The sequence below is a fragment of the Phalacrocorax aristotelis genome, chromosome Z (assembly GCF_949628215.1).
Source record: "Phalacrocorax aristotelis chromosome Z, bGulAri2.1, whole genome shotgun sequence".
In the NCBI taxonomy this organism is placed as follows: domain Eukaryota; kingdom Metazoa; phylum Chordata; class Aves; order Suliformes; family Phalacrocoracidae; genus Phalacrocorax; species Phalacrocorax aristotelis.
Window position 1 is genome coordinate 33,990,300 of NC_134311.1, and position 26,568 is coordinate 34,016,867.

General features: G+C 38.6%; 2 protein-coding genes across 11 annotated transcripts in view; one reads left to right on the forward strand and one right to left on the reverse strand.

Moving 5' to 3' along the window:
- Positions 1-4,800, forward strand: part of SEMA4D (semaphorin 4D) — a 100,182-nt gene extending 95,382 nt beyond the window's left edge. For all 3 annotated transcript variants that reach the window (XM_075079189.1, XM_075079190.1, XM_075079191.1), the window contains 3 exons: positions 1,666-1,875; positions 3,293-3,390; positions 3,931-4,800. In XM_075079189.1, coding sequence (XP_074935290.1) covers positions 1,666-1,875; positions 3,293-3,390; positions 3,931-3,960 — 338 coding nt within the window. In that variant the 3' untranslated portion in view covers positions 3,961-4,800. The remainder of the gene's footprint in view (positions 1-1,665; positions 1,876-3,292; positions 3,391-3,930) is intronic.
- A 1,068-nt stretch (positions 4,801-5,868) lies between these two features.
- The window catches only part of SECISBP2 (SECIS binding protein 2), a 29,572-nt gene continuing 8,872 nt past the window's right edge, over positions 5,869-26,568 (reverse strand). For 4 of the 8 annotated variants that reach the window (XM_075079184.1, XM_075079186.1, XM_075079182.1 and 1 more), the window contains exons 7-18: positions 24,476-24,624; positions 23,744-23,902; positions 20,178-20,279; positions 18,237-18,356; positions 16,923-17,055; positions 14,304-14,473; positions 12,618-12,756; positions 12,034-12,163; positions 9,665-9,885; positions 8,775-8,929; positions 8,140-8,341; positions 5,869-7,336 (exon numbers count right to left, since the gene is read on the reverse strand). In XM_075079184.1, coding sequence (XP_074935285.1) covers positions 7,233-7,336; positions 8,140-8,341; positions 8,775-8,929; positions 9,665-9,885; positions 12,034-12,163; positions 12,618-12,756; positions 14,304-14,473; positions 16,923-17,055; positions 18,237-18,356; positions 20,178-20,279; positions 23,744-23,902; positions 24,476-24,624 — 1,784 coding nt within the window. In that variant the 3' untranslated portion in view covers positions 5,869-7,232. The remainder of the gene's footprint in view (positions 7,337-8,139; positions 8,342-8,774; positions 8,930-9,664; positions 9,886-12,033; positions 12,164-12,617; positions 12,757-14,303; positions 14,474-16,922; positions 17,056-18,236; positions 18,357-20,177; positions 20,280-23,743; positions 23,903-24,475; positions 24,625-26,568) is intronic. The other 4 variants (XM_075079187.1, XM_075079185.1, XM_075079183.1 and 1 more) reach the window with 1 other exon arrangement.

Sequence of the window (26,568 nt, forward strand, 5' to 3'; positions counted from 1 at the left end):
CCCTAAAATAGCATTTTTAAAGCTCATGGTTTTAGGTAGTGGCCTTATTCCCATGTGTGAGGGCTTGAGCTGCTGTAAATAAAACTTGGGAGCTTGTGGCTTTACTCGAGCACCTGGCTTCTAGTTTTACAATGCAAATTGTAAAGTAATAACTCTTCCACATTTGGAAAAGTTCATCCTGAGGCTTGTGCTACAGCATTCCCTTTTTCTCATTGATCTTCACTGTGGTCAAGTTAGTACTAACTTCTCCAAGTCACCTTGAACTCTGTGAACACTATTGCTTAATTTCATTTCTGTATCAATGCCTTGTCAGATTTACTGTGGCACCCATTAGAAATTATGATCCAGAGTGTTTTTGAATGTAAGTTTCTACTCTTAAGATTTCCTTCCCCTCTCCACTTATGTCAGAGCTGTTGTCAGTCCTTGAGAGATTTTGCTGCCTCCCTCAGAGATAAAGCCTGGTAGGATTTAACTAGATGGAGTCCTCTATCATTCACCCTTACTCTTACTACTAATTTATATCTCCATATTTGTAGTATGTTAGTTTTATTTCCAAGCGAATTAAGAATTTAACATGCCATGCTGAGAAAGTGCACAGATGTAAAGGCTACCTGGTTTTTTTTTTTCTGTCTGCCTGCATGATTATTTAAAATGTAATTAGTTTTTAGGACAGACCTAGAATCAAATCTTTTTCTAGAGAAAAATGCCACATCAATTTGCAATCTGAAACGTGTATAGTAAAAGCTGAGTTCTGTAGTAGGTTACCTGTTCTCTCAAAATATTTTTGCAAGCATGTCTTATGTTCTTTTTACCCCGAATTTCTCTTTACATCTTCTCTTGCTAAGGTTAGCCTGGATCCTAGGCCCTGAGGGAGAAATAGGCATCAGAATTACTGCAATGTTCTGAGCTTAGCCCAGATGTCTGCCTTTTCAATTAAAAGGCTCTCATACTGCCAAGTACACTTCAGCCAACCTTGCTAATTTTCCAGGAACAGCTGTTCTGTCCTCTGGGCTACTGTCAATCTCTGATTTACTCAAATTCTGTCCTCGCAGGTTAAGACGAATAATAGCAACAAGGCTAAAAGATTAGATTGCTCTTTGTTGTTGATCCAAGCTTCTTCCAAGTTCTGTCTTGCCTAATTACCTGCTGTGACTAATGGTTCTGTGCTTTTTCCAATTCTGCTTCTTTCATTATTAATTCCAGTATCTTTGACACACTGAGTTCTTGAACTTTTTCCCCTCCTGTCCTTTAGTTCAGATTTTGCAAGGCATGTCTCAGATGGTTTCAGCTTTGTACTAGAAGCTAGCTTGGTCAGCAGTAAGCAATGTGGCCTAGCTTTACAGGCACTCAGACAGGCAGATAGTGCTGACGTTCATCATCTGCTCCATCATGTTTGTGGGGTAACTTCCACCTTGTAAGAATAAGACAGAATACCTTTATACACATGAGCTCATTTACAACTTCGGCTTGAACCTAAATTACCAGTGCTAGCTCCTTTTTATCCCTGATTTTTGGTACACAGAATTTCAGCTGAAAAAACCTGAGAAACATTACAATCAACCATTTATGCTTTTAAGCTTAATCTTGAGATCTTAGGCTTTTGTTTTCTGGTCAAAGACTCATCTTGTATTTTCTTACAAAATAAGCTGGCTGACGTTTTTACAGGTCCAGATGACTCCTATTTTGTCTGGAAGAAGAACGGACAGAAGATGAAAGCGTGCATCACTGAGCAATCTCATATGCTGTTTGATGGCAGAGTGCATGTTCTAAGTTGGGTGAAAGATTCAGTATCAGAAAATACAGAATATAAATGTTCATTCATCTCAAAAATGGGGAATACAACGTCAGAAGTGCGCATCACAGTGGAAGATAAAGGTAGGCTGGTTTTGAATGTGTGCCATGTTTGGCCTGACCCTGATCTGAAGAAAGCTCTGTAACTTTAACCCACAAAACATCTGCATATGTGCAAATGGTAACTCTTGCTTACTTAGTATGCACTTCAGTTGTTTATGAAAAGGTTTTAGAGCCATAAAAAGTCCTCCTTCCACTCCCTCCCACAGGACTAACCTGCCAATTAGCAATTTTGGCTTCACTTCCAGATGATAACTGCTAAACAAGACACAAATAGGAAGTCAGATGAGTACTACAGAGTTAAAAATAAGTACCCTGCCAGAAGTCTAAAGGGTAACAAAGTCTTTAATGCCAAGGAAGTCAGATGGTAAACACCCACCTCCCAGGATTTTTAAAAATAAGATGATCTGTAAATCACCTGTAGTTGGGTGTCAGTTCCTGCCTCTTCATTTGGACACCAATTGGGCCAGGATGTCAGTTAGCTAACTGCAGCAGCTGTGCAGGATCTCTGGGTACCCAGAACTGACCAATGCAACTCAAGCATCATTTGCAACTTGCTTTTGAGAACTTACCCAGGCCTGGAGAAGGTCTGAATAGTCTTTGAAAAGACAGCAGGAGCAATGAAGATTATATAGTACGGATTTTCTTGGGAAGGTGAAAGAAAAAGTAAGTTATTTTTAATAAGCTGGTTAGTAACAAACACGAATTTGTCACGAACAGCTCAGCCCAACTCTCCTCAATGACAGAGAAAAAGCAGGAGTTACACAAGTTGTTTTGCTGTCACTCCAGTCACTTTGAAGTCTCTCTTGAAAGCACAATGAAGGGCATCTCAATGAAACTACCCTAAATGTAAAACAGAGGGAGGCTTGCACTGCACTCCAAAAGCATTCTATATGGTTGCTAGTGTCCTGAAGGATAACTAGAAAATAGTACATCTGTGTATGTCACCACTAGAGTGATATATTCTGCAAGAACAACTGACAGGCAGAATTAGTATTTTATCAAGATGCAGTAAAAGAGCCCTTCTTAAGTTCTCCATGGAATGAAGAATAACTACATAACATTACTGAAAAATGGGGAAATCACAAACTGGACATAGTCAGCTGTATTGTACAATCCTTCTCCCCAGGCTTGGTATGATCTAACTGGAGCATTCCTGTTCTTAGATAGGTCAACTTGTAGGTCATATTTTCTAGACCTCAAATCATAGGTAAAGGCACTGAATCTCTTTACTCTGGAGGCTGTAACATTTGCTGGAAGAGACATGACCATTTGAATAGAACTTATTACCAAATAACATGAGAAGAGGAAGAGCAAAATGAAGGATAAGATGGCGACTTCTGTCCTTCTAGCCCAAAGCTCAACAGGAAGTACTGCAGCCAAATAGGTATCAACTTACTTCATTATCTAGGTATATAATCACCCCATGTACAATTTTCAGGTAGTGCAGGTCAGGATGGATGGACCAAAGAATTTGATAAGTGGAGAAGTGCCATCAGTGAACATGACAAGATGATGCAAAACTGGAGGAAAACATGGGTAAGAATTTTTGGAAAAGATACCTCCTGCAGTGCTTTTCTATATGATGCACCACTGTCCCAGTTTTATAAATAGCCTGTGATGCTTCTGCAACTAAATATTTACATAACAAAGTGGTTAGTGTTCCTGTACATGTCATAAGTTTATGTTCTTTGAGTAAAATCTGCTTGATCTATGACATGTGTTATGGTTATGTCAGCTTGCTCCTTCAGTCCACTAACCCAAGTGCTAATCAGTTAGTAGTTCTCATCCTGTCCAAAACAGTAAGCCTGTGTATACTGAACATAGCAGATTGCAATCCAATTAACCTATAGATGTGATGAAATTAAAGACTACTGGACTTCATAAATGGTATTTGTCCATCAAAGCTGGCCTTCCTTTAAAAAAAAGTCCATACTGGCTTTTAATGTTTAACAGAACAAAAATTGCTTTCGATACCTTGCTTGCTGCATGTGGAACAGTTATTTTAGGCAACCTTTAAACCCCATTTTAAATTTTAATGCAGTATTAACACATCATTCTGACCATTTTCTTCTTCAGGAGAGCTGCAACAAGAAAAACAGCCTCTAATGGACAAAGGCATGAACAGGCTAGAAGTAGTGTATATGATTACCCAGTACTCTTAATACCACAGTATTCAAAGAAGTATTGGCATGGGCTAGTGCTTGCATTAAAGCTGATATTCAGGAGAATCAGCTGAAGCTTGAGGTGGAAGAAGATATCCTTACTGCACCAAAGAACCAAGTTACATGCTACAAGAGAAGCCACCCATCCCTTGCTAGAACTCCCTCTGGTTTTCTGATGAGTTATTTCTGCTTAATGAAGAATAAAAGTGGTCTCAGTAAAACTTGTGCTGCTCAAACAATATAATGATATGGCTTCTGTTCTGAGTTCATTAAGTAAACCAGTTAACTTTGGGCTGAGGACCTTGGCATCAGATTTAGAGATTAATAATAAGATATGGATCACTTTTTTTAAAAGCACTTAAACTACCCCATCCATTTTGTTTTAATGTGTTTACGATTATACTCTGTTCCCAGTGCTTTGAAGAGCACTCCTTTCTGATGTCAGCAAGTTCATTTGTTCAAACACACATTTCCTTTGGTAGTAAAGTTTTCCTACCAAAAAAAGCACTTCTGACTAATGCTCAAAATACAAACAGACTACAAAGCACCCAAGTTAGAGACTCTTTAGTTTTTGCAAATTATTCTTCTATATTTGAGGTAACTGTGGTAGCTTTAAAAAATTCTATGTTGAATTAATTCTGAGACTACAATTTCATCAAGTTATACTCCTAGTGAACTGCAGACAAACTGTGATGACCTACTTATTCCACAGTGAAATTGTTTTACTGCATTGCTGTTCAGAATTTTGCCCTTCTGCATCTAATAAACAAAAGTCTGAGCATAATTCAAGTTTTCTGTCTTATCTTCTCAATAGTTTTCAGCAATCTGGAAGCCAGTAAGATCCCACCTACAGATCACGATAGCTTGAGTCTATGGGTACAGCTGCTCCTAGCAATGGCAGAAAGCTTCACACTTACTTATCCCCAAGTTACCCTCTAACTGATATTGTTTGCCACATTGAAGCATTCTCCTCACTCTAAGAGCTTCCTGGCTGACCTTTTTGTTTTGTTGGTTGGGTTTTTTTTGTTTGTTCATTTGTTTTGGTTGGGTTTTTCCCCCCCTCAATACCAGATCACCTAACATTCAGAGGGAATTTTCCTCCCCATTGTGCTTCCCTTATGACATTGTTTAGGGCTAAGGGACAACTCTAAAAAGACTCTTCTTGAACTATCACTCCTCTATTTGTTCAACAGATTTGGGGCAGACTTAAATTTAGTTCTGTTGTACTGTGTGGGAAGGTAAGGCTTTGTCAGATAGAGGTCAGAGTTTTAGATGAGCACAGCTGAGCTTTGCCTTGTCTCTACACCAAAGTACTACAAGTAGTACAAAAAAAATGGCATATTTGTTTTTTTAGCTCAACATTGTGAAAAAAAAATCTGTGTAAGAGAACTAGTGAACATAGCTCTGACCCCTTATAGTGACTTTTTTTGCTACATTCTAAGAGCAGGAAATAACTCCCTAAGATTAAATAACCTATAATATTTCTAAAGTAATTTTTCATGCTCTTCTACAGTAAGACAAAATAGAAAATATGCACACACACCCCCCAAAAAAAAGCGCTGTTAACGTGATCTTCACCAACTTGTCCCCATTCCATGCAGTTCCACAGTTTCAGATGTATATCAAAGTGTCATAAGTACAGATAAATCACAATTTACCACTGGATCAAGGATATCTGCTGGCTAAAACCATTTTTCATCACTGGGATCTTGCACCCTCAATTTCAATTTTAGATTAGAAAAAACTAATACAAAGAGATCATCACATAACTAGTGACCAACTGTGCATTTTGGCTTAAGGCTGGCTTTCTTTACCAACGTTCTTCCTCAAAACTGACATTTCAAGCATCAAGTGCCCACCAGAAGAGTTTATTTAAATCACACCATACTTAATAGAATCAATATACTGTAACAGATTTTATACAATTTACATTCTACAAAACTGTTTGAATTTCAAAATTATTTAAAATTTTTATATAATTTCTAACTTCACATGGCAGCTACTTTCTGAAGTATTGCACTACAAATGTTCCATGTGGTAAAGCACTTACAGACACACTTCAGAGACACTGGCAGCAGCACATGGCATCTATATCATCTCTGAGAACAGCTGGCAGAAATTACATATGCATCCTTGAATTACTTTCCTTAGTCTTGTCTTCCTATGTCTGCAACTTGTAAACAATGGTATTTATATAGCACGTTCCCACCATGATGCTCCACCATCATTATAAGCATATTTGGTGTCTTTAAAATTTTGTTTCCTCTAAGATACAAATTGTCCTTACCTTAGATACAAACTGAGATTGATCAAAAACTCTTAACAACTATATACACCAACACAACCCCAAACTGAGGGAATGAGGAGTCTGTTGGCACAGAGGAGGTATAGACAGGACAGCAGGCTGGCACATGTGCCGTCCTTCAACATACTCCTAACTTCAAAGCCGAACGTATGAGAAACTAGTCTCAGTAGCAGCAGAATCATCATCATTATATGGTTAATCAACATTGTAAGATTCCTAAACACAGCATTTTCACTTCAGGAATTTCAGACCTTTGCAGGCCACACTCTCTCCTTTTTACCTGCTCTATGATCCCAGAAGAACAAAATGTCACACGGAAGAGTTACCTGGGAACTCTGTCATCATGGCCTTCTTTAATTAGTTTCAATCAAGCTGCCTGCCCTGAATTAATTTCTTGCTGACTGGAAGAAAGTGACATTGATACCAACCTGCCCACCTGAGCAGGTTTATTTAGAAAAAAAAGACAAAAGCAAACCCACAATCAAGAAACAGTGGAAGTTCCTTAAACAAGAGTTAAAAATAAAAAGCAACTCTCTACGAGCCCCAACCTTCTGGCTCATCTCTTCACAAATAAAATTATTTTTCTAGCAAATTCTTTTGGTATACTGGTATCACTAGCAAATCAATGCTAGTCCATTAAACCATTAAAGTATGCCACGCCAGTCCAAGCAGTTCAGGGCTAAGACAGTTTGCTGTTGCCATCTGCTGTAGTAATCAGTCAAATATTTAGAACGTGAAAGCATTAGCCAGTGCCTCAGTGTGTATTTTGCTTAAAGGGATTCAGAACAGTTTACTTAACTGACTTGAGATACTCTTGCTACCTTCTTCCTATGCATCAAAAAAACCCAAAACAAAAACAAAAACAAACAAAAACAAAAAAAGTTGAAAGCCCAATAGAACTGCATCTGGATTTACTGATGATCTTCCGAATTCACTATGTCAGCAGTTGCTCTCTTTTCCAGTTCCAGTGCATACGGGTTATACTCTTCTTCAAGTTTTCTCTTCCAGATTTTAACTAGGGAATATTAGGAAAGAAAAAAAACCAGGAAAAAAACCAGAAACAGGTTACTGTATAATACTTGAGGAAAAACTTGAAATGAAGTCACACTGATTCTCTACTTCCTCCTCAAAGTAAGTGCTCAGATAAGTTGCCACATGAGCATGTTGATGTGCACACCACGCATCATCAGATGACTCATGAAAAAGTACCTCATGAGTGACAGGTTCCATTGAGGTCCTCGTGTCCAGCCCCCTGCTCAGGCAAGGCTAACTCTGAAGGTGGATCCAACTTTAAAAAAACTCAGAAGTTTTCAGAACTTTCAAAGAAGTTCTAAAGTTGCCTAGTATCTGTGGTAAGTGCCATTGTCTGGAGACTGTATAAGCAGAGCTGGAGGAATGTGTTTCTAGAAGAGGAAGGCCTTTACAATACAGGAACACTTTTGGCAGGAAGATGCATCTCAAACAGGCATCAATACAAAACTTAAGTCCACCATAGCTATAGAGTTCTAGAAAAAAGGTTAGAGGGTTTTTTAACAAATAGAAGTAATAAGGAGCTCTGTTAAACCTCCTTGGACAAAGCAATGAGTATCACCTGCCATCAGTGGATTTCAGAGAGGAATCTTCTCTAAGACTTTCTCAGCAATAGCTGACCTCAGGTTTACAAAATTAGCGGGGGGCAGGAAGAAATCCCAGAAAAGAACAATTTTTCCCCTTACTAACCACTGAAGTATCCAGTGTCGTTTATTTCAGTGAAAATGGTAGAACTGAAGAGCACCTTGAATGAAAACTGAGCCAAAAAACAAGTCAGTAAGTACTCACTATAATTTGGTACATCCTCATCAGAGTCCTTGGAAGATGCTTTACCAGTTTCTGGTAAGCCTTTTTTTTCATATTCAGTGGTTAAGACGCTGGGTTGGGTTTCTCTTAGTCCTCCTTCAGCTTGTTCCTCTAAAGCTGCTATCATATCTTTGTAGGCCTTCCTGGCCTCTGTTGCCAGTTGTACCATTCTGTGAAAATGGTCCTATGGAAATATAAAATGTTAGTAGAGCTTAAATTTTAAAATCTTCATGAAAATCTGGAATTAATATTCCTTATTCAGAAAGTATATGTTCATATGTAAAAGTGGAGCAGCTAAGTATGTATAAATACATGATAAAGAAACCATTTAGAAGCATTTATTAAAACACCAATTCTCTTGAAAAAAGGAAAAAAATGTTTGGAAAGAGATCTAGATGTAGAGGATGTCAGGAAGAGATGGCCAAACTACTTTTTTGAACAGTGCTAGGTGGGCTGTATTTCTGAAACCAATTTTTTATATAAGCCACTGACCTGGGATAAAGAGTGTAAATGTGCAAAAGTAAAGCAAGCAAACAAACAAACCAACCCTTAGTCAGAAGGTTTATTTTCCCCTTACAGGTGATCAGTAAAGCTAAAGAAAAACCTGAACTACATACCTGAGCTCCATCATAGCTAAAGATTCCCACCACGCTCACAGGCACTGCTTTGTTCACACAGCGGCCTAGGGCCTTGCGATTAAGGGCAAAAACAAACGGGATATTCTGTTCACAGGCACAGTCGATAATGTTGTGTAGAGTCTCATCCAGCCCACCTGGAGCAGACAATAGAATTAGCAAAGAATTACTCTTATTCAAGCTGATCTTAACTAAAGGACAGTACTGTTAAAAGATGGCAAAACATACCCCAAGATTATTGGTGCATTTTGAAATTACAAGAGTTTATAGGACAAAATACCTGAATCTCAACAGCAGCATTAGATCTCCACTTTTAAAGGAGAATTTGACTTTTTTTTCTTAATTCTTAATTAGCAGTATCCTTAGACTGCTACTATTCTGTCTTGTTATATGTGTAGTATCGTCTAATTTAGTATTAAAAAAAGACCCAGCTACTAAGAAATCTTTTTAAAGCTAATAGAAAGTAATGACAATAATTACAACAACATTTTAAAAAGCTATCACAGCCAATGCATTGTCCATCTGTGGCTTCACAGACCAATACAGCAGGGCTTCCTGTGGCAGCACAGCTGGCACCAGTAACCTTTGCCTCTTCTCAGCTGTGCTAGGGTAATCATTTGTCCAGCTGTGCCGCAAATCAACAACTAAACAGATCATAGTTTCAGATAATTTCCCCAACCCCAGATAGTCTTGACTCAGCTTGCGCTTCAGCTGCGCAGCAGTAAACAATCTGAAGGAAGGCGTCTTTATAGACTGGATTTCAAAGGCTACCCAAATAAGCTCCTCCAATAATAATACTGCTGCCAGTACTGTATACAAAGTCTGCGTTTTTAAATTTCTTTCATTAAACAATTTTTTTTAACCTTATTTACCCTTTGACTGAATCTTTTCGCAGTTAGGAGAGATGATGACACACTTCAGTTTTTTCAGCTTCAGGTGTTTCAAAACCTCTCTAAGACCCATAACAAGCCTGCGTTTTATCTTGGCCTTTACTGGGTCCTTCTGATACAAGCGATCTTGGAAACGAACCAGTTCTTTTAAGAGATCTGTCACACAACTGTCAACTTCTTTACTAAGTACCTGGCTGCAATAACTGGAAGGAAGAATCAATTAAATGTTAAAACCAGTAAAATTACAAATATGTAACACACAAATAAGTAAAATATGTAGAATATAAACACTTTACCTTCTATTCTATGGCTTGGTCTTTTTTCTGTTTCCACTCCAAACACACTTGTTATGTACATAAAAACAAAAGTTTACTTAAGATATTTTTCCGTGGCTGAGAACTTACCACAAGTAACAGAACTTTCTGTATCTGGATCCCCTATCAAACTATACTAAAAATACATACACACAGGTACAATAAATCTATATGTATATATTTAATACCAATAAATACATACCTACACGTTTTTATGTTTTTCTGAGGACATTTATTTTGACCTACATAAATCAAAGCACAGCAACCAAAGTATAAAATTCTAATTTATTTCTAAAAATACTAGGCTGCTTATAACAAAGATGGAAATCTAGATCAAGTTCCTGCTCCCCAGCTTTGCATTTTTTTTGCTTGTTATCCTATTTCACTTATCAGACTACAGCCTTTTGGTGTTCGTAAGGAAAGGATAAAAATGGATGTACTTCATCCTTCTAGTATTCCCTGGGAAAGATCAGGGTTCCAACATAAAAAGTCATTCGGGGTTCTACATAAAAAGCCATTCAGTATGCAGGGTCTCAAAGAGAAAAAACTAAAGATACCTCAACTGCACAGTCAATAGAAAGGTGCCAAGTGGCAGATTCACCTAAGATTATGAGAACAGATTGCAAGATCTATCCTGGATCTTAGAGTTAAAATTATCTCAAAGTTTTATTTAAGTTACAAGAGTATGTATTTACTAAAGTCTCAAAGACAAGTCTGCAAAAACACTGAGAATCTAATCTAAATACAGAAAATATTCTAAGCTTTGCTGATTGCTCTACATCCTGTAATAGGGAGGACTGAGTTGCCCTGTACATATTCAGCCCAAACTGTGCTTTCAGTGAAACACTGCTGCATAGACACAAACTAAGTAATTGAAAGTTAAATTAGAGCTAACACATTGCATGAGGAAGATAAAGAATGGCTGTATCAATATTAACCTTTACTACAACCTGAACTGCAAAAAGTACAGTGGTGCCTTTATGGGAGGAAAACTAGAAATTAAAACACTGCTTACTTACGGTAACTTTTAAACTGTCATTACTGGATCTTTGACCTCTTCACATATACACTAATCACTATTTCTTCTTCTTTAAAGAAACACGTATACACCCGTTTAAACAAAACTAATAGTGCTTGGACGTAATAACCCATAAATCTTCCCATTGTTTCTCTGCCTAGCCACAACGTGAAAATGTCATCTGGCTACTCACATTATTTACATTTTCGCCATTTGGTCTGGCAGCAGAAAACCAAAGTACACAGTCAAAATAAGTAAGGTGTGCTACTGTGCTGGTTTTGGGTGGATAGAGTTGATTTTCTTTACAGTAGCTAGTATGAGGCTGTGTTTTGGATTTGTGACCAAAAGTGTTGATAACACGGGTGTTTTAGTACTTGCTGAGCAGGGCTTGGAGAGAGTCAAGGCCTTTTCTGCCTCTCACTCCACCCCACCAGCGAGGAGCCTGGGGGTGCACAAGAAGCTGGGAGGGGACACAGCTGGGACAGCTGACCCAAACTGACCCAAGGGATATCCCACACCAGTTTTTGCTTTACCTGTTAAACTGTCTTTAACTCAACCCATGAGTCTCCTCAATTCTAGTCTTCCAGCTCTCTCCCCCATCACACCAGGGCAGAGTGATCAAGTAGTTGGGTGGTGCTTAGTTGCCCATTGGGGTTAAACCATGACGACTATTCCTTTTCTTAAACGTTAAGCCAGTACTCCATTTATTTAAAATTTCTTTTCTTAACAGCATCTTCTTTTCCCTTCTTAACCTCTAATGAATTTCTAATTGTTTTTTTTTTTTCCCTTTCCTTCAAGGAACATGCATTTTGAAAATGAGAATTACAACAACATACAGACTATTTGTCTGGACATAATTTCTTTTTGGGTCAGCTTACAGTAAAACTGAAAAGAAAATTTAGAGCCTTCAGTCTAAACTCCAATTAGTGTTGCACAGAATGCAACTGAAGTATCTTGTTTGAAAAATGCTTATCGGTGGTACTGCGGAAAAACAGACATCGATAAAAATCAATACTTACTCTCTAAAATTCCTACTATGGATTTTTGGAAGATTGGAGGTTAGCTGCTTTGAAGTCACAGAAGCTTCTGTAGATACCTGGATACCTGTGTTGTCCGGAACCCCTTCAGCAACTTGCGTTACAGGAACAGCTATCACGTAAATAAAGATACTTCAATAAAAAGACCGACCAAAAAGTGTTGCGAAGAAACTAATTTGTCAGGTATCTCTTGAAGAGTCATTACTTCAGTATCAACAACAGTCTGTTCTGTGGTAGTAGGGGAACAGGTCATACATTTTCTTCCTCTCAGTTTTAATTATTGTACCTTTTTTTAAACATCACTGGAGAGATGCAGGGACTCTCATTACAACATATAAAAATCCAACAGGCATGGAAGTGTGGAAGAGTAATCAGAATCTCAATTACTCAATTATGTTACTATCAGATTTGGCACACTTTGAACTTTAGATAAGCCCAAGATGAATCTTAGAAAATTCTGAAGTTACAGTTTTAATTTAGCAGTATTTGTACACATTTTTGAAAGTACTGTTATCACTCTGAAATCTCCTTCTCCATCCTGTTTATAACCTTCTCTTGAAAGATACCTGCTTGACTATCCTGTAGAAGCGTATCATCTTCAGCAACATTTTCTGCAGACTGACAAGTATTATCTTCATCTTTTGATTTTGCTCTCTGTTCTAACAGGTGTTGCTGTTTTCGTTGTTCTCTTTCTTTCAGAATAATCTAAAAAGGAAATATATATAAAAATCCCAAATCAATTCAATGTTATATAGATAACAGCAGTTTCTCTTACCAAGTGTTTACATACAGACCATTCATAAAGAAGTTCGGCACTATCATTCAAAGTTTTCCTAATTTGGGTTTTTTTAATTTGCATATAAAAAAGGAAATATATTCCCTAAATCTACACAGAAAAGGACATTCTCCTTGATTAGTAGTGTCTGGGTGGAGAAAATAATTACTAGCAATCAACCACAAGACCAAAACTAAAGTTAAAGCAATGAATTGCTTCAGTGCAGAGAAACAGGTGAAAAACTGTCCCTCTTTACCTTTCTTGTTCAGACTGTCAATTCGCAGCAATTCAGCTAAACACTAAGGTAGACACAAATAAGTAAATAAATATCTGCACAGTCACTCTTCCCCCTTATTTCCCTGCTAAAAATCTTGAGTCAGTCTAATAGATCGCTGTCTCTGATTTTGCTGGTTGAAGAAAAAGAGAAGAAATTACTGTGGATAGCTAAGCCATACGGTACGCTGAGGGAAGCAAAGTAGGACACATGCTGGATGCAAACATGCTACCGTAGATGAAAGCAATAATCAGTTTCCTGAAACTCGTCTTTCTCCTCTACTTTCACAGCTGCTAAGAAGCAGTTATTGTATATGACCACTAGTTTGTCTAATCTACCCCAAATTCGTAATTAATTACACCACAAAGTAAATTTATCTATTTGCATTTGTCAAAGATGAACAAAGAACAAAAATAAGCTCCCTACCATACTCAGAACACAGATACTAGACAGACAAAGCAATCTTTGTCTTCTCAAACCTGCTTTGGAAAAATTGATAGCACCAAGACAGAACAGCCAGAAGACACCATAATTAGTACCACAAACTCTTGTTATATATGTTGTTTACATTGTACAGTTCTCAAGTTCAATTAAGCAGCACAGAATGACCACTCAACTGCCTTCACTAGCCCTCTAAGAATTTTCCTAAACTAAAAAGTGACGTAGTGATGGAGTGGTAGCTCAAAATTCTCTGTATACAAGACATGACAGAAAGCAATGTGAATGGGCAAAAAGGAAAGATACAAGAGAAACTGCCAGGTGGATCTAATGCTAGTTGCTGCAGAATCAGCTGAAGTTCTGGCTTGGAAGAGCACAGAAACATTAAATACTACTTTGTTTGACCCATTCTCCCCAGTCCTACAAATGAGCATATCTTGTCCAAACCAAATAAGATTATTTCTTTGGATGTCCCCCTGCACCAATGATGTGTGGACACTTTTGTAATGGCACTTCTTCAGCTATCAAGTGATTTAAGTGAGAAAATATATTTTGGGGAAATTTATATATGCTATTTAGCAAGACTCCCCCTCTTCTTCCCCACCCCTCCTTCTATTTTTTTTAAGGCAAGGAAAGCTAAAAGTGAATTTAGAGAAGTGGATGGTGAGATGCCGATCTCCATACCAGAAGGTTTAACAGACTCATAGAGTAATACTGAAGTTATATTAACCTATATTGTACTATTTAACGTAAAAATATGAGCACCTTTTTAAGAGGTGTTGGTCTCTTTGCTCTAGGGACTTCTCTCTGTTTCCCTTTCTTTACCAAAGGAGCGCTGGAATCCAAAGGGTTATGAGGCATCTTCCCTTGGCTTAATCGGTGACTTTTTGTGGCTGTAGCAGGTTCTTTAGAAAGCAATGGTATGGCACCACCAACTGAGATAAAAAAGAAGTCTGCATCAGACAACTATAACAAATACCTAAACTGAAATCCAATGCAAGCCTAGTGACTGGATTAGGACTAGCGTACACTTATTCAATTTGTGTTGTGTTGCTATTAAGAATATTTATAGGCAATCCTGTGTCATTAAACAATGCTATTTAATAAAGATATTCCTCCCAAAAGACTGACGTGTCCTCTATTTTTATTATACAACTAGAATCACAAGCTCTGTCCCTGAACTCTCAAAAGCAGAATTTGGCAAAACATTGCACTCCAAGCTACCTTCAGCACCATGCCATGCTAGCTTGGTAAACCTTGAGGAATCTCCATGTTTCATGGTAATGACATTTCCTCCTCCACAGACTCTGTACTGCATTAATAAATGCTGAGTTACATTATTACAGATTTTAGATTTAATTGCTGTAAATAATCTGGAGCACTTACTCCTACCATTTGTTACACCTTAATGAAGTTGGATGAGGTTCATGGGTAATGGCTAATGCAAAACTAAGTCTCTTTTGCTTAACCAGCATAGCTCTCAGGAGATGTCTGCTTTACTTGGATTTTTCAGAGGGTTTAGAGCACAGAAGCTTTAAATGACTGGGCAAGTCACTGAACCTGGACCTTCCAAACCATGGCTTCACACCCCAAAAACTACTTCCCTTTTCAACTCACCCAAAGCTTTCTGGCAGCTTGTCTTAGGACATCTTCATTTATTGCTTCCAAAGTATTTATACACTGATCCTCCAACACCACATGCAGTACTATTAGCATGAACAGTTTACCTCATAAAACTGCTACACTACAACTTTTCTTTTTTTGGCTCTGTGATAAAAAGCCAAACTGAGAACACTGCCAAGAACACTGTGCAGTATGTGAGCGTAGGTGGCTACAAGAATTGAAGCTGGATTTGAAGCAATATGTAAGTCCTACAGACACATGATTGCTTCCTTCACTGAGTACATCACCACTTCATTTCAAATTCATAGAGTTCTCTTGATCCTGAACTTCATGGCTTTAACAGTTTTGTGTTTGCACGATTGATGCATTTTCAAAATGTAATCTGAAGTCAAATAATTACTGCTTTACTATGCTGTTCCATCCGTATGTTATTTACCAAATGAAGTAGTAAGTGGAATGAACCAACTCTATCTGCAGTCACACTCCTTGCCCTTCTTGTTCATTGTGCTTCTCTTCTGGTTACAGAGGTCAGCACAATGACACTTCACAAACTAAAGTTACATTTTGGTACACAGCACTGAATGTGTGCACTGAATGTTAAAACATGTATGAAGCTGAGGTAACATCTGCCTTACACTTCCAGGATACGAACAAGACATCAATTTATCTTCTGCAGCAGATTCAGACACAGGCAATTTAATATTAAATACAGGTATTGTGACCCATACCTTTGTGCTCCACCATCTACTTGGCAAACCATGCACTGTATAATTTTATATAAACAAAACTGATTAGCACTTCTGCACCATTGAGTTTGACTCACTCAAATGAAGAAAAAAGATATAAACTGCAGAAAAAGAACTTTAAAAAGCATCTTACAAGTTCTCTCAGTGAAGGGAAATCTCATCAATGCTTGGTATTTTGAGCCTTTTATTTAAAAGCTCAGCTATCATATTAAACATTGTGAGATAAATTCTCTTGTGATTAGCTCTCTTTCTGGAATAATTTTAAAGTAAATTCTTCACTGAAATAAGGAGAGAAATTTTATCATAACTAAATTTTAGCAATCATCATGTTTCCTTTTGCAAAAGATACTGCACTAACATGGCCAAGACTAAATGTTGACCGATAATGAAAAAGACACTGAGCTACTTGTTTCTGCTTCCTCGTTATGCATCCACAAGGTCTGAAAGATTTTCTCCATCACCCAAACCTAGCATTTTGTTAACAGCAATTACTTCACAATTAACAGGCATTGCAGGACTCATCTTTTGGCTTGGACTGATTGACTCTCATATAACTCCTGTGTTTGCAAAGGAGCTTTTTCACTCAAGTTAGAGCTCTAGGACTTCTAGCATCAGAGGAACTTAAGAAAGCCTTTTTTACTGCATAGCCCCTTCCTGCAGGTTCACAACACAACAGTAACACACATATTTAAGACAAAGCAAAAACCTCCACAAACTTGAATATTTTCAAAGCTAAATTTCAATCACTTTTCATATTTATAAGCTATTCTTTTACAAATCATTGTTCTGAAGATTTTTCTTTCCCCAAGCCTTCCTCCAAACAATTCAGGTTGCCATGCTTTTACTTTTGGTTTTTTTTTTTAAAGAACCTTCATTTTCTCTTGTATCTTGTAAGCTGTGCTCCTGCCTACATATTCAGAGATCATTACAGATCAGAAATCAGGCTACATTTAACATGTTGAATACTTAAAAACAACTTTAGTTGAAAGAAAGGAAATTTAATCATAACCAATACCTGAAAACACCACAGGTTTAGAAGACTGTTTTGTCTTCTCTGTCTGCTGCTTCTGCTCCAAGACTGCCAGCATACCACCCAAATCCAACTGCACAGGAATTTGACTCTTCTTACCACTGCTCCTGGATGTTTCCTGAACAAGTTCATTACCAATTAGTAATACTTTCTGTTCCACCATGTAGACTGTATTTTGTATGGTGTGCAATGCACTCAACAGCTTCATCCATGACATTTATTTTTAACTTCATTCAATGAAAGTATTTTGATCTTTAAATGCACATCAACTTTACTGTGAAAAATAAAGAATCAGAACCAGTTCAAATAACTTTTGCATAACTACTGGGATAAAGCATAAAGTCTTTAATAAAGGAGGTGCTTTATATCAGGTCCCCACTGTGGTCAGACTGTCACCTATTTTGAAAAAGAAAAAAGGCTTACCAGAATTGAAAGTTTTGTTAAATGTACAGAAAAACCACTCTGTGAATATTCAAGGGTATGTGATTGCAATACACATATATAATTATCTTCAGTGCTCCTGCTAAAACTTTAATAAGAGGTCACCATCTTTAAGCACCTTCTCCTCATAAGCAGCAGTCTTTCTGTCTGCTTTGAAGAGAAGGCAAAAGCAGTGTCCCACATGTGGCACCACATTTAATGATTCAGAATATAAAAAGACTACAAATGAATAGTCTAGCAAGAGCTATGAAAGGACAAACTACAACAGCAGGACGTGCTAAGGAATGACTCATACATTTTGTACTTTTCGAAGCCTTATCCTGGAGGATCAATTCATTATAGCTTCTGTTACAATAGGGTTAAGGAATGTAACCTGCTCCTTCTGGTCCTAGGATCTCATCTTGCCTCTGAGCTCTGCCAGAACTTACTCACCAACTTGGAGCTACTTACTGACCTTGCTGTTGCTCTGTATTTCACCTCCTTGATCTCCTTGCCCACTTGTCTTAATCTAGCAGAACCACTTTTAAGAGGTTCCCAACTCCTTAAGACAATGAGTGTGGACTGGATTTATGTCACGATCAAATAAGACAGGTGAAAGAAAAATTCCTGGTATCTGAAACTCACAGACATTAATGAAAACCTAGCATTTTTCCCTAAACACTGTATCACAAACTGGGGGCTAGCAATTACTACCACCAAGTGCTTCTAATCAAGAGGATCTTGCCACTTATCTCAAAGTATGAATGACAAAGTACGAATACAATTGCAGATGTCCTTGGACTTACTCTTGTATTTAAATATGCTAATTTATTTTGCCATTTTGAATTTAAACTTATTTTCAGACATGAACTCATTTACCTGCATTTTCTTTCTTTCCAATATAGAAGATGAAGCTTGCTTCCCTGACAGTCCCTCCACCTTGGGAGTTCCATCCAGTGTGGGAGACTGACTATCCCGAGGCTCTTCAGGAAGATGGATCTTTGAAATTTAGAGACAAAAGGTGACAAGGAGGAAGAGAAAATATTTTAAAGACACATGGAAAAGGGTAAGGTGGAGATGATATTAAATTCAAATGGAACATAGTGGGATTGAGTGCACTCTTCAGCAAGTTTGTGAATGACACCAAGCTGAGTAGTACCGTTGATACGCTTCAAGGAAGGGGTGCCATCCAGAGGGACCTAACACGCTTGAGGAGTGGCCTGGGTGAACCTCATGAAGTTCAACAAGGTCAAGTGCAAGGTTCTGGACCTCAGCCAGGGCAATCCCCAGCATCAGTACAGCCTGGGAGATGAAGGGATTGAGAGCAGCCTTGCAGAGAAAGATTTGGGGGTACTCGTGGATGAAAAAGTGGACATTAGCCAACAATGTGCACTTGCAGCCCAGAAAGCCGATTCTATCCTGGGCTGCATTAAAAAAAGTGTGGCCCTCAGGTTGAGGGAGGTGATTTTCCCCCTCTACTCTGCTCTCATGAGATGCCACCTGGCGTTCTGTGTGGACTTCTGGGGTCCCCAGCACAAGACAGACACGGACCTGCTGGAGCAGGTCCAGACGAGGCGCACAAAAATGGGCAGAGGGCTGGAGCACCTCTCCTATGATAAAAGGCAGAGAGAGTTGGGTTTTTCAGCCAGAAGAGAAGGCTCTGGAAAGACCTTATTGTGGCCTTCTAAAAGTGGGATCAGTTATTGGCTGCCATATTAATCAGACTCATTATTTCCTCCTTTTTTTCAGATTTGGAATTCAGAAACAGCAAGGCAGTTTCATCTTCAAATATTTGTTACAGAGGAGTATGAGTGGCTTAATGATCACATCTCTAGAACTTATGTAAGCTTTGAGAGGTTATGTCCCACTTATGCCTACAAAGCTAGAAGGTTTCTTCCATTTGAGGTGCCAGCCTGTATAGCGTTTTCTTTGTAACAAATCTGGTTTGAGCAATTACTGGTGCTGCTCCTTTCCCCTGTCAATGCAATTTACTGCCTCAAAGCAAATAAGGGGTTTGGTTTTTTGTGTTCGGGTTTGTTTTGTGGGTTTTTGGTGGTTGGTTTTTTTTTGTTGTTGTTGGTGACCTTAAAAAAAATCACAAAACAACAATATCCCCAGTGAAACAAAACAAAGGACAAAAACTTCCAGCAGCAAAACTAGTTTCAAAGAAACAGACACCTGGAATATCACCTTTATGTTACTTGCTTTGCAACAACAATCATATTTCCAGTCCTGATTTGTTTGTGCTTCAATCCCATGTTGAATGGATTTCCAAATTAATCTTTGGGATTCATTTCACTTATGTAAAAAAAATAAATAGCTTGCATTTATAATTGAAGTTAGACTCAAATTCTTACCCTTGCACAGACTGAGAACAAAGTGTTATGCTGTTCAGACGCCCATTTGTTTATATGAACAAACAGCAGAGGCAGAAATTGAAAGAGTCTTACTATTATTTTTATGAAATGCAAAACTAAACCTGAACACTACCTGCAGGAAAATAAACTACATGAATAGAATTCCTTTCAGCTAACTTTGAGTGCCCACAACAGATGTGTCTATATCTGAATTAGCAGCCCAGAGTTTAGGTAGCAGTTCAGAGACCAAAAACGTATCTCCTTTGGAACGATATGAATCTACTGAATACAGCACGTAGCTTTTACTGTTTGCAGACTACCTAAGGAGATTGCCATGGGCAGAGCCCCACATCATAAGCACCGACATTTAGTCAAAAGAATTTCACCTTTAGTCTAATTTAAAACTTGTAGTCTTTTCCTGCTTATTTTCTTAACGTTCACAAAGTATTGTAAGATTGCTTACTTCAGACCGCTTTCTGGAAGCGGGAGTAAATGATGATTTCTGAGTTCCTAGTCTGTTTTTCCTATCAGAAGCAGCTGCCAGATCAGGAAACTCCTCAGCATCCTAAACAAATAAATCAGAAGATAATTTTATAAGAACTGTCAAGTCCAGAGTTTTCCTACATTCAAATTATTTTCTTCCTGCTTATCAAACATTCATCACAATTTGTGTCACTGTACAAAAATTCAGAAGCGAAGTGCCATGCCACCAACTATAATCAGAACTGCAATGGTTGAGTCATCTATGCAGCAGCTATTTCAGGGCTGAAAGAGCTTACAAGAGAAATGCTTCCTAAAGCAGCTTGTTATGCTGTCAGCTGATACAAATAACTAGAGGTAAATGGCTCCTAAAGGAGCATTTTTCAGACCGTTTAACAACCTCGCAAACAACTTTCCTCTTCTTCCAGTACAATCCCCAGCTGTGCAATTCTGCCTTGAACATGTGAGTGGTGAAGAACAAAAAGGGCAGGCAGAAGGGTGTCCTGGTTTTGGCTTGGATAGAGCTAATTTTATTCCTACTAGCTAGATAGGGCTGCCTTTTGGATTTAGTATGAGAACAATGTTGATAATACACACTGATGTTTTAGCTGTGGCTAAGTAGTACGTACATTAGTCAGGACTTTTCCAGCCTCCTGTGCTCAGACAGGTGCACAAGAAGCCAGGAGGGGGCACAGCCAGGACAGCTGACCCCAACTGGCCAAAGGGATATTCCATATCATAGGATGCCATGCTCAGTATGTGAGCTGTGGGGAGTTGGCCGGGGGCAGCAATCATGGCTCAGGGACTGGCAGGGTGTCAGTGGGCGGGTGGTGAGCGCTTGCATCACTTGCTTTTTCCCCTGGGTTTCGCTTCTTTCTCTCACTCATTGCTTTGCTTTTCATTATTATCATCATTATTATTAAAAAAACCCAACCTGTTCTTATGTCAATCCACAAGTTTTTTTACTTTTGCCCTTCTGATTCTCTTCCCTATCCCACTGGGGTGGGGGAGTCAGCAGGCAGCTGTGTGGTGTTTAGCTGCCTGCCAGGTTAAATGACAACAAAGGGTAATAACTCTCTACTACAGCATGGAAATAAACACGTAAATCACTCAAGTGATTATGTAGGCCTAGACACAAGAGTAGATTTTATTAGCAGGGGATACGTTATCCAGACTCCAGATTAACTAAGTGCAGACAGGCTGGAGCTTGCTCTACCCTGGTCACCTTATATCCACTACCTCAGTCACAATGATCCTGAACCACCAGCTTAGTTTTCATTCGATAGCTTCTCCTCCCACTTTGAGAAGCTTTTTTAGTTGTGATACAATACTACTGAACACACCACCACCACTTCTGCAGCCTGAAAGACTTCATTTAAACAGCCCAAGTTAGGAAGGTCTAGCGTAAGGACAGACACGCCTCAAAAATATTTTTAAAGCAGCTTGGAAACATGCCAAAAGACAACTGCAAGAACAAGAAAAACACTTTACACAAACACTCTTCCAGCTTAGTGATTTCTTGAACCAGAGGTAGCACCTCTGCATTTAAATAGCTTTCACTAGAATAAATATTTATTTCAGTCTGTTCAATCACTTCTTGAATTCAAATTTCTATCATTTGCAACATCCTGTAGCAAAATGAATCGTTAAAATCTACCACTCAGTGTGACGTTTCACCTCCTTATATTTGCTCTTAACACATCACCTATAAGAACCAGAGGACATAAAATTAGGAGGAAGATCAAACAATTTCCTTTTTATCTCCTTGTCACTTCTGATTCCCACTTAGTGATCTATTTTGCAGACTAAGAAGTCCTAGTTTATTCAGTATTGCCTCCCCCAGAAATTGCTTCATCTCTTTGATTATTTTTGGACCCTGTTGTCTATCTTTTGTTCAAGTATGTATATCTTTTCAAGGAGCAGCAGAAACACAAGAAAACAAAATCCACACTGTACTTAGATTAGACACGTCCTGATTTATGTATTGTCATAATCCATTTTCTTTTCTATTTTCCTAATAATTTCCATGCACATGTTTGCATGTTTGACCAGTACTGCCAGCACCGACCTGATTATCAGTAGCAGCGTCAATTTTTTTCCCCCTCAGGGAAAATACCTAGCTCAGGGCCTATCACTGTGTATGGAAAAACAGGATTACTTTTCCCCAAGTGCATCCACTTATGCTCATTAACAATGTCTATAAATTATAAATGAGTGACTTTTATAAAGGGAATAAGCAATTCAATATATTGCTCCAGTGAGCTGCTTGGACATAGCAGAACTTTCTTAAATCTCCTGGGTGCCCAGAAGTTCTGTGTGTATTATCCTTTCATGCTCTTCCTATTTCAAGAGCATCACACAAGCGTCCCATCCATTTTTTGAACTCATGAGCATGTAAGTTCATGAGTCCAGCAAACCAGGAGGGTCTGAAAGCTGTCCCCCACTGCCACAACAGATGCTGCATTCACATAATGGATTTCAGTGTATATAAGCATGTTCAGTGTATGACAGCATGTATCCTGTCCCTTTCTATGACTTTTTTTTTGTTTTGTCTTCAACAGTCCCAGTACCTTCCTACTATTTTCCATGATTCCTGCCATTCTCTTTCTGTTCAGATGTATGGTAGCATATAGCAAGAACAGGAGTGTTTTCATGAGGGAAAGAGCCTGCATGTCTTAATACAGAATTATTTATTAGAGAATTATGGGTAGAATCAAACAGTCATTTCTTGTGCTCTACGTGTTCAAGGACAATGAATCACACAATGAAAGCAACATGTAGCCACAGTTCTGCACGTTTTACCATGGAACATGGAGTGGAACAGAAGCCATGCAGGAAGGCTTCTTTATGCTGTCATTTCACAGACTGAATGTTATGTACACTAGATCACACATATACATCAACACATGTACATAGCACAGCTGTACAGTATTGGGCTTTCAATGAGGCACTGCTAAACCATGGCTCGTACAACAATTCTCTAATGTAGGAGAGTCTAAAGCCCTCACAATACTGACAGAAAGAAGTATCAAAATACTAATATGCATATTACAGCTATATGAATTTGAAGAAAACCTGGAATTAACAACCAGGAATGTAAGCAGTGACAACTGTGTTCCATACAGACTGCTTCCAAATCTAAGACGGGTAGAATTGTAATACCAATATCACACTCTAAAATTGTGGCACACAACGGTACCCAGTATATTCACCATCCCTTGGGCACTTCGCTTTCTGCAATAGTTACTACAGAATATTTTTAATTTAGGAAAATTGACTTTTATTGTCATACGTTAACATCCAGACTCTCATATGCATCATCCCAAATTTGAAGCTAAGTCTCTTCTGCACTCCTCTGTGCTCACCGAATACATGGTAAGTCAAACGGCACAACTGCTCCCTACCAGTAGCTTCTGAGAAACATATCAGATGAACCAACATCCTCTACAAATGGGATCTGAACTTAAATTTGTACAAAGCTCTGTTAACATCTGGTCTTCCAATACACTCACAATTCTTAAAAGAACAACTGAAGCCTCTTCACTGTACCTCAATCTTTGGTGGTTCCTGTACAGTACTAGATTCATCTTGAGGTTTCTCTACATCAGTGGGTGCCTTTGTTTTTTTCTTCTTTTTCTTCTTTTTTTTCTTCTTTTCTGACCCTTCATCAGGCTCAGTTTCACTAGCGTCATTTTTTGTTTCTGACCACTGAAAAAAAGCATGAAGCACGACCACTAGAAATTGATTTCTTTCAGCGCCACCTGACAAAATAAATGCAGGTGACCACGCTTATATAACTAAAGGGTATCTTAATCAATACCAGCTCAGACATTAAGTGGACAAGGAAAATTCAAGATCTCTTAGAAATTCAGAGCTACTGCAGAAACTCTTCATTTGAAGCACACTGCATGGTCATCAGAACTTATCGGGACTACTTAGATTTCAACAGGAAATATCCACCCAAACAAGGCAGGAGTCCCATGTTTCACGTCTCATTCTGAGGGTCAGGAATTTGAAAGAAATCCAGCCTAGAAGTAATGTATTCAAATCAGTTATTTTGGAAGTTTGTATTGCTGGAGTAGCACTGTCTTTTTGACACCTGGTTATTCTTTTCCACTACAGAAGAAAAATTCTAATAAGGTCAAGGTAACTTTAAATTACTTCTTAAAAGCTGCATTAGAAATGGACACTGTACAAAGCCTAGTAAAAAAATAGCAATGTCGCACATCAAGAGACACACTCAGAGTGACAAATCAGTTTAAGCAGACAATTATCAAGTACCTTTGCTTCACTATCCTGCTTCCCTTTGCCTCTGGAAAGATTTTCAGATGCTGGTGATGACACAATTTTCTTTGGGGGCTGTGAAAGTACCTTGGCCCAAGACACATGTGGCTGAGCAGAGCCATCTGCAGGTGTTTTAGGAAACGCTGCTGGAAAAAAGGTGAAATACAAAGATGTCTCAAAAATATTTCCCATAGATTCAAAAGAAAAAGGATTGGTAATGACTTAATGAAGGACTAGCAAATGCAGCAGGCAGCCATATTCCTTCTGAGAAAGGACTGAAATAAGACACTCAGACATCTCATTTATCCAGAAAGCTTTCTAGAACTGTTACTCCCTACATTGTCCTGCACATTTAGCCCAATTAAATAATTGGAAATCTACACACAAATAAATAATCCCATGCTCATTTTCAAAGCTATTTTACTTTAAAATAATTATCTTCTGCTATATGTATATAAAAAATTCCTTTAATATTTATCCGACTCATACAGCTTTCACATACAAGACCATGTCAGTACTTTTACCTTCTAAAAACTTCCCAGTTTTACAGACATACATACCAGCTGAAAGACGTCCTAAGGTGCCTCCGCCTACAAGAATTTCACCGAGAGGTATCCGTGTTTTGAAAGAACTCACACTCAAATTAATTTTGTAAATATTCCTAACATACAGCAAATACAGAACAAAATCTAAATTTTTAAGAATGAGAAAAGCTTTCACTGAACAATCAAATAGCATAATGGGTCTACATGGCAAGGTTTGGGTAGCAGGGAGAGGCTGCAGGGGTGGCCCCTGTGAGAAGGTGGACACTGCCAGCCCCAACCAGCTCCAAAACAGACCCACTGCCAGACACAGCTGAGCCCATCAGCAATGCTCATGGTGCCTATGTGATTACATACTTAAGAAAGGGTAAAAAAACCCCACTGTACAGGAGTTATGAGGGGGAGGGGTAAGAAAAAATGCAAGAGAAACCACCCTGCCGACATAAAAGTCAGTGAAGAAGGAGAGGGGGAAGGTGTTAGAGGTGCTGGAGCAGAGATTCTCCTGCAGCCCCTGGAGAGGGCTGTGGTGGAGCAGGCTGTCCCCTGCAGAGGAAGGACTGGCAGAGAGGAGCTATTATGAACTGACCACAACCCCCATCCCTGTGTAGCTCAAAGGAGTGAAGATGCGCCTGGGAAGAAGAGAGGGTCAGAGGAAAGTGGTTTTAGTTTTGTCTTTGTTTCTCACTATCCTACCCTATTCTTAACTGGCAACAAGTTCATCTTCAGTAAGTTGAGTCCATTTTGCCCATGACTGGCAACTGGTGAGCAATCTCTTTATCCTTATCTTGATCTACAAGCTTTTTTATATTTTCTCCTCCTGTCCTGATGAGGAAGGAGAGTGAGAGAGCAACTGGGTGGGAGTCTGACTGTGGTCAACCGACCACAAACTGCTACTTTATTCTGGGGGACAGGAACTGAGGATAGTGGTTTCAGGGGAATATTTGCTTGGGGAAAAATTATTACCAGATGACTTCAGAGTTTGTGGAATAACTTTATCTTTAGAGGGCCCTTTAAGGCACTTCAGCAGATTAACCTGCACTTTCTGAATCTTACTGAAGTCAGTGGGAAGATAAGGACCAAACTCTCCGCACTGGTGCGTGTCTGTGTATAAGCAGAAATCCAGTGAGAGTCACTTAGACAATCCAATGCATAACACATGTGACACCTCCAAGGCAGAGTCCTGATGAACAGAAACTTTTTTCACACAATTCTGGATTTAATTATTAATTTTAAATACTTACTTACTTGAAACCAGCCACTTGATAGTTTGTGGCAATTAAAAAAAAAAAGTTCTGCATCCCCACAGCCAGACTACAGATAAACAAAAAAAAGGGGATATTTCAGCATCACAGTTCTACACAGCTATCCTTTAACAGACGTGACAGAAATAACGTATGCCACAAAATTTTTTAGGTACATACTAGGCTCTAGACTGCCAGCTATATAAAACAAATCTGCTTATCAAGACTAAATAAATATTTACCTCACATTTATTCTTGAAAAAATCTGAAAATTACTCAGACCTCCAATACTCAATATGTGTTACCT